The sequence below is a fragment of the Lissotriton vulgaris genome, chromosome 5 (genome assembly GCF_964263255.1).
Source record: "Lissotriton vulgaris chromosome 5, aLisVul1.2, whole genome shotgun sequence".
Classification (NCBI taxonomy): Eukaryota; Metazoa; Chordata; class Amphibia; order Caudata; family Salamandridae; genus Lissotriton; species Lissotriton vulgaris.
In genome coordinates, this window is record NC_141693.1 from 914906010 (window position 1) to 914914833 (window position 8824).

General features: G+C 45.2%; 1 protein-coding gene across 1 annotated transcript in view; it reads right to left on the bottom strand.

Annotated features, from left to right (window-relative positions):
* The window catches only part of KNDC1 (kinase non-catalytic C-lobe domain containing 1), a 757927-nt gene extending 749329 nt beyond the window's left edge, over positions 1-8598 (bottom strand). Inside the window, exon 1 of the mRNA XM_086922530.1 lies at positions 8188-8598. Coding sequence (XP_086778656.1) covers positions 8188-8307 — 120 coding nt within the window. The 5' untranslated portion in view covers positions 8308-8598. The remainder of the gene's footprint in view (positions 1-8187) is intronic.
* Between the last annotated feature and the right edge of the window lie 226 nt (positions 8599-8824).

An 8824-nucleotide genomic window follows, 5' to 3' on the forward strand; every position in this document is an offset into this window, starting at 1 on the left:
CAGCAGCATTTGGATTTACAAGCCCTGGGCACACTCAGTGCACTGTACTAGGTCTGACAAGTAAACCAAACAAGCCAATCATGGAATGACTAATCCATACATCAATTTACAATAGGGAGAGCATATGCACGTTAGCACTGATCAGCAGCGGTAAAGTGCCCAGAGTCATACAACAGCCAGCAACAACAGGCCTGAAAAAATAGAGGACGAAGGCAAAAAGTTCAGGGATGACCCTGCAAAACGTGCCAAGTCCAACATTGGGCATTCAGACTATTTCTCTCTCAGAAGTAATGAGCTCCATACATCGGAAGGAATTCAAAACAGTTTGTATGGCTTTTTTGGAAGAGAATAAGTTGGTAGTTGAAATGAACAAACCAACTGTGGTTCAGCATCAAATGATAACTACAACGTATTACATCGGACCGTACTTTTTGTGCTGCGTAGGGGGATAAGATAGGTACGTTCTAACAAGTTTTAGATTTGGGACTTTCCACCGCTTGATTAGCTACCCAGATATGAAAAGCAGGTCAAGGGTATTATGCCTGTGTCCCTGTGATAACATCTCTCCACAAACAACTATCCACGTAATCTTATTCTGTCAATTTTATGTAAAAGAGCGACGAAGATGGATTGTACTTCTACCGAAGCAGGGGGCTGGAGGCAATGCCGCCCTGCTTTTCTGTATTTACAGATGATGGATAGTGACTATTGTATTGGAACATTGGTTATTATTTTGCTAAAGGGGTTTGTAAAGCGCCTGGTGACGCCTCCCGGCGTGTCCCCGCGCTGTGGAGAGAGAATGTTAGGAGGAAAGAACAGGACCACTACGAAGTAAATAAATGGGTTTTCAACATCTTTCTAAAAGAGGCCTCATTCATTTCTAGCCTAATGTTCATGGGGAGGAGATTCCAGTTCTTGGCTGCCAGTGAGCGGAAGGACTTTCCTCCCATTCTGGCTTTTTTGGGGCGCAATGTTCTGAGCAAGCCCACTCCTTTGGATCTAAGGGATCTATTCGGCTCATACAAAGATGCCAGATCCGATAGATAGGACGGAGCTTTTTGGTAAATGATCCTATGGCACCAAAGGAGTGCTTTGAATAAGATCCTCTTACTAATAGGTAACCAGTGGAGAGAGGCCAAAGAGGGTCCGGAGGGGGCTCTACGGGGGAGTCTCAACACCAGGCGTGTTGCTGAATTCTGCAGGACTTGTAGCCTCCTGATGTTTTTTGCAGAAGTGCCCAGGAGCAACACATTCCCATAATCAATACGTGATGTGATAAGTGCCTGAGTCATGGTACGCCTGGAATTCAGAGGAAGCAAGTCCAGGGTACGATTGAGCGTTTTCATTACTCCAAAGCACCTACCGACTGTTTTCTTGATATGGCTGTCAAAAGATAGCTTATTGTCTACCCAGACACCTAAGTTTTTTGCTTCCAGGTTGGGAGTAGGTAAGGGACCTAGACAACTGGGCCACCATTCTTTCGTCCATTTTGTCTCATTTCCCCCTATTATAAGTACCTCCGTTTTTGTGCCATTCAATTTAAGACAGTGCTCTGTCATCCATGTGGCAAGCTTGCACATGCAAGCATTGAAGTTGGCAGCTTCCAGGGAGGGGGCTTGTGACAGTGATATTAGAAGTTGAGTGTCGTCGGCGTAAGAGACAAGCTCTACGCCGAACGATTGCACTACTTCTGCCAGGGGAGCCATGTATAAGTTAAACAGGGTGGGACTCAGGGCAGAGCCCTGGGGCACCCCCTGTTCTAGCATCACACTGTCAGAGAGAAAAGTCCCTCTTTGGACTTGAAAGCTCCTGTTGATAAGAAAGGCTTTCAACCATCCCAGTGCTTCCTAAAAAGCATATTGAGAGCAAGGAAACCCCGTAATGCTTAGATTCCAGAGAAGAACATGTGGGGGATGTCAAATTTAAGAAGGATTAATTTTTAGTATCCATGCCAAATATTTTTATCATATTTTACCCATTGTATTAGACATAGTTAAAGAAAAATGAATTGAATTATGAACCTGAATATATCTATGTATACCTTTATATTTTTGAAAAGTGTGTTGAGGTGTTTTAAATTCCCTGCTTTTATGATTTTATATGCCTAAAATCGAATAAAGCTTGTTTTGATTTGATTTGGTTTGAAATACCATGCACTATACCTTGAGGGCTACAAGGCCTACATACGGGTGACTTATTAATATATCAAATGAAGGGTTTCCCTCTGTCAAAATGGTTATTTTGACATGTCAGGCAGCGTCTTTAAACTGAAGCAGTCAGGCTACAATGGTAGGCCTGCAGCTATGTTTACCCTATCACCCTAGTAGAGTAAAAAATATGTGCTGTAGTCCACTGGTGACATTTAACTTTCCATACCATGGGTGTCTTTTCTACACTATATAATATGGCTTTTCATGACAATTAGATTTGTCATTCAGTAATAACCCAATGTGTATGTTTTAGGGGTTGGAACAGACACAGTGAGCACTGGACAGTAGTGCTCCAATGTGCAGAGTATAAAAACCAGTATTAAAAATCAGCCAAAAATGGGAGTGGCCACACAAAATGGGACCTTTTCTCCCACTATTCAATTTATTGTTAGATTTGGGGGTCTCTAGTTGGCAGAGGTAGGTACCTTTGTCCAAATAGGGACCCTTGCAACTAGTCAGGGTAAGGGGATTCACTCCTAAATAACCCCTGCTCACCCCCTTGGTAGCTTGGCACAAGCATACAGGCTTATCTCAGAGGCAATGTATAAAGCATTTCTGAACACATACAGTAACCCAGTGACAACAGTACAGATGAACACCACACAAGTTGTAGTATAAAAATAAGTATTTTTATATAGATTTAACACAAGACCACAAATGACAAAAATCCACAATACTGTACTTTAAAATGGTAGAATTAGCTTAGTTCTCTTAAGATGTAAAATGCGACACTTTGAGTTCAATGTACCTTAGGATGCGTAACGCTGTACAACGAACGTGTTGCAGGGAAGGTGATGCGTCAGTTCCTTACAGGCAAGATTGTGATGCATCGGATCCCTACTGATGCGTAGGGGATGCGTTGGTTCTTCTCTCCGAGGGGAGGTGATGCGTCGGTTTCTTACTGCGCTTCCGTGGCGATGAGCCCAGCAGCGCCGTGATGCGATGAAGATCCGGTGCAATGAACAAAAATGCCATATTTTCTCGGATGCTACATGATGCGTGCAAGCCTGACGGCCGTGCGGCGACTCAACGTATCTTCTGAGCCGCGACAGGCCCTGCGACACGCTTCCCGGTGATGCAGCCGTGTCTGGTGCAACGTGGATTCTCTTCTCCGGCGATGTGAAGCACTTCAGCCATGATGCGACAACTGCAGCGGTGGCGACACGCTTCTCTGTTGATGTGGCGGTGTCTGATGCGACGACGTTCCTCTTCTCCGGCTATGCGATAACCGCAGCTGCCGCGGTGACACGCTTCTTCTTCGTGAGTCGCGCTTCCAGCTCCTTGAGACACGTAGTTCCTCAGAAAGCCCAGCACAACTGCAGGCACTTTCAAAGAACTCTTGGGGAGCTGGTGTCCCTGAGACTTCAGCAGGAGGCAAGCTCTATCTCAAGCCCTTGGAGATCCTTAACACGTTGAATAAAAGTAGCACAAAGTCCTTTCTCCTTTCTTTGGCAGTCAGGCAACCACTGCAGGCCAATCCCTCACACTTAGGGATAGTCTCTCCTCAGTCTCTCTGGTTCCTCTCCTCAGCAAAGGTTACTTCTTGTTTCCCAAAAGTGATCTAAAGTTATGGGGTCTGGGTCCCCCTTTTTATTAGGCCTGGGCGGTAAATTCCATTCCTCTTGTGGAATTTGCAGAATTTGGGTAATTTTGCGTTCCGTGGAGAACGCGGAATTGCCAAAAATTCTGTGATCCGTGACTTTGTTGAATTTTTTGCTTGTTCGCGCTTTCAAAATGTGTTTGCGCGATATTTCTCCCCGAGCATTCGCAAACAGGAAAAAAGCATAGCGAATGAGCAGATCTCCCTATTCAGCCCTGTGCTGACTCAACCTGCCTCCTGGCATCCCCCAGCCCTTGTCACTCAAATTCCAGACAAGGAATACACAACCTAGCAGAGGCAGGCTTGGATGGTTAGACAAGAAAATATCTGTGTTCTAAAAGTGATATTTTCAAACACAGAATGTTAAAACCAACTTCACTAAAAGATTTATTTTATCATTCTGAGTTCAGGCATACTAAACTCGAATTTCTACCCAGTTCCCTAAGTCAGTTAGGATTATAAGATGTAATAATCAAACTGCTCATTCTGGCCTACGGGGAACAGGTATCCTTGCAATAGTGAAAAACGAAAATGGATGTAATTCACTTTTAGGACATGCCACACACATCAGGGAATGTCCTAGCTTATACCTTCAATGTACCCTACCCTTGGGCCTACCATAGGGGTGACTAATATGCAGAAAAGGGAAGGTTTAGGGTCTGGCAAGTGGGTGCACTTGCCCAGTCAGCATGGCAGTACCAGACTGCACATAGGCTCTGCAATGGCAGACCTGAGACACACTTTTACAGGCTGCTGCTGTGGGTGACACAGCCAGTGCTGCAAGCCCACCAGCAGCATTCGGTTTACAAGCCCTGGGCACACTCAGTGCACTGTACTAGGGTCTGACAGGTAAACCAAACCAACCAATTATGGAATCACTAATCCACACATCAATTTACAATAGGGAGAGCATATGCACTTTAGCACTGATCAGCAGTGGTGAAGCGCCCAAAGTCATAAAACCAACAAAAACAGTTCAGGCAAAATACAGGAAGAAGGCAAAAAGTTCAGGGATGGCCCTGCAAAAAGGGTCAAGTCCTATATTTATATTAATATTCGAGAGTTAGCAATGCTGTTATCGCACACATTGAAAAACATGATATAGCATAACATAATGTGACTCCCTTGTCGTACCAGTAATGTTCACCTTTTAGGAGAACTATTTCCTCTCTCTTAGCCAAGAACTAACTAGATTAAAGGGGTTTATTTACAAGCCCCTTGCGAGGCTGGTGTATCACTTCTAAAAAGGAAAAAGGTGATGTACCTGATGTGCAAGGGGCTTGTAAATAAGCCTCTAAGATTATCCAAATCAAGGGCAAGATTATTGCTGTAAGATGCCTGCATCAGTGAGACTCTACAAACATGTTCCCAGGAGGGCAATGAGAAGCTTGTGATTAGTACCAAGAACATTTACTTGGACTGAGATTAGAGTCCAGATGAATACATTGTTTACAGGAGAAAAATGGGACAGGCAGGAGAAAGATAATGTCCATGACCATTAAAAAATAAACAAAGCACTGTAGCCACCTGCCCCTATTTAGAAATACATTATCATGCTAATATATGCATTTTATTACATTGCATGGGGCTTTGATTGGATGGTAACGAAGTTTACTCCAGAGGTGAGGACTTTTTCATCTAATGATTGCAGCAATATTTATGTTCAGATTTGTAAAAGTTATGCTTTCCCATAGGAGATATTGCATCAGCTCTTTCTTGTTTGAAAATCTGTTGTAATTGCTTTTGTAAATCAGTCAAACTCAATTCATCTTTATTCGGCTAAAATGGCCTCAAAAGCACAAAATGCCTAAATACAATTATAAAATGTACTTAAAAAAACAATTCCTGGAAGTATTATAAAGACACTCTAAGCAATTTTACTCACAAAGAGCAATAAAAACATTTACATGCAAATGGATGCACCGTACCTCTTTCTCGTAATCAAAGAGCATCTAATATAATTAATTACCAATTGCATTATATAGTGCTTACTACGCTGATGTTGCGTTGAAGTGCTTGAAGCTCGGAAAGAGGCTAAATAAAACAAATCATTAAAATGTAAATCTGCCTGTTTCAACACTGGAATGTAAGAAATGTGTAGTAGTCTATGTAGAAGCCAATAGTGTAGCCTGTCTTCCTACCACCAATGTTTTTTGTGAGGAAACTGTTAACAGTACCGGTTCCCGATTCAGACATTTGTAGAGTTTGCAAATTTTACAAACTCTTGGGTAGGGTAGGCCAGCAAGCAAACGATGGTGACAGGGTGAACTCGAAAAAACAGATGCGATGGATTCTAGTGTAGAAAACACGAAAACTCCCTGTAAAAAGTTGGACAAGCATTGGCAAAGGCAATAATTTCAGCCTATGAGATAGCTATTGGCCTGGACAGTGTATTTTTAGCCATGTTGTACATTTATACAGCAGTGCCGCTGTTATGCACTAGCGGTACAAAAGGGGGTGGTGATGGACGGAGCATTTGAATCAATCAAACACTCACACCCAGTCAAAAGATCTGGGTTTAATCCATCACCGTTCTTTAGCTCACTCTGCCACCCCAGTTCAGACATGGCTATATGCAAATCAGTCTGACCCTGTGCCTCATGGGAACAGTCCAGCCCGAACTGCCAAGCCATGTCTTCCCTGGACCGAAAACAAGCTACCGAGGACCGGTTTCTGGCATTCCAGCCGTCTTCAGCCTGGCTTGCTTGAATCCAGTGGCAAAGTGAGCAAGGGACTCACATCTGAGCATACCCTGCCACACTTATGGCGGCCAAAAGCGGTACAAAAGGGGGTGGTGATGGACGGAGCATCTGAATCAATCAAACACTCACACCCAGTCAAAAGATCTGGGTTTAATCCATCACCGTTCTTTAGCTCACTCTGCCAAGCCATGGCAGTTCAGGCTGGACTATTCCCATGAGGCACAGGGTCAGACTGATTTGCATATAGCCATGTCTGAACTGGGGCGGCAGAGTGGGATAAAGAACGGTGATGGATTAAACCCAGGGCCCTGATTTATGAGGCCTTGGGTCAGTTTTGCGCCACCGGTGCGTCACTTTTTGTGACGCACCGGTGGCGTAAAATATGCACCTTGTTGCGCCATATTTAAAAAGTGACGCATCTAGGTAGATGCGTCACTTTTTAAACCCCTGCGCCACATCATACCTGCGTCAGGTATAATGTATGCAGAGGGGGCGTTCCCCCGCAAAAAGCCTCGTAATAGTGACGCAGTGAAATCTATGAGATTTCACTGCGTCACTTTTAGGACGCTGTTGCGTCAAAATCTTGCGCCTGCCTCACAGCAGGCGCAAGACTGACGCAAGCCCTTTCACATGGGGCTTTCCCCATGTGAAAGGACGCATTGCTGGAGTTGCGTCACTTTTGTGACACACTCCAGCAATGCGTCACTTTTGCGCTTACAGATACGTCAGAAATACTGATGTTTCTGTAACTCCTTGCGACATGATGCGTCATACATTAAATATGACGCATCATTGGTGTCGCAAGGAGTGCGCAGTGAAAAGTGACGCATCGCTGTTTTCACGCAGCGATGCGTCACTTTTCATAAATAAGGCCCCTGATCTTTTGACTGGGTGTGAGTGTTTGATTGATTCAGATGCTCCGTCCATCACCACCCCCTTTTGTACCGCTGTTATGCACTATGCACGGTTGAAAAGTGCTATGACCTGGCAAGCACTGGATGTGTTGGAATGCTTTTTTGATTGCCTGCATCAGCAGACGAAAGGCAACATGGAGGGAGGGGAGGACCGGCATGCCGGGGGGCCTCACAGAGATTTTGTGTGATGTCACTACAGAGTCGGGCAAGTACATGAGGGGGACAGCTAAAAAATATGCCCTTTCGTAGAGTGCTTACGGACAAAGAAAAAAAGTAGCGCCTAAAAAACTAAACAGTGGAATGACACAAGTAATGAGTCCATGCTCCAGGGGAGGGACATACACACGAAGAGGAAGGAAGCCTATAGCAGTTGACTATAAGAAACAAGGAAATAAGAGTGGCAATGAATCCAACCAATGGTAAGCAAGGGGGGCCTCTAAGCATACTGTTAAAAAATAAAAGGTCTCAAAGAGACTGCGAATGTGCAGTTTAGGCAAGACTTAGAAATTAAAGGGTGCCAATGCGCTCATTGTCTCTCTAAAAGGCGTTAAAAGTGCCTCTAAAGTCTTCACTTCACATCTCCATGACTTTGATAATTAACCCACGCTGTCTCTATAAAATGGTGGCCCATTCTGTAAGGGTATATATACGCGCGGAGTCTAGGGGGGCATGAAATAAACTACTTCAAATCAGCCACTTCTGCAGTCAGAACGGATCTGGAATGTGTTGTTTTTATTTTGACTACCTAACCTTGCACTCACCTCATCTTCCAGCAGTGCAGGCAGCGGCTCGAAGTCAAAGAACTCCGGCTGCTCTTCCCCCAGCTCTGCCTCCTGCTCTCCCTCGTCGTGATGAGTTCCCGAGACTTCTAGACTTTCCATGCTGGTGTTCACCACCGCAACCGGCGATGTCCGATGCCTTTCGGGAGCGCAGTGGAGACCCCAAATCAGGGCATGTTTCCCCGCAGTGGCGCCCTCGCCTTGCGCTCGTTACCGTTGTTCACTTCTTTTCCTGAATGTTCCATTCAACCACCCGTGCTTATTTCACTCTTTCTGTTTTCGTTTTTTTCTAATTTCTAACTTTGCTTCTGAAGTTTACTGCGACGTCATGGCAACGCGGCGCCCTGTCCGAGGCTCCACAACAAGGAACAGTCTTGAGCTTCCCCCGCCGGCAGGCTCCTCCTCCTCCCTCCCCACACTGCGGCTGTCCTGACAGTGGGACGGCCGAGGCGTTGGCGCACAGGTCTGCACTGCGCCCTTCCCCGTCACCTGTGCTGTCGGTAGGGCGCTGCCTGTCAACTTGTGCAAGGCATGGTCCGAACTTATCAGAGTACCTGCACAGTGCAACAACGTAGAACAAGCATTAGTTGCTGGCGCTGCATGTCAATCAAGCCAGCTT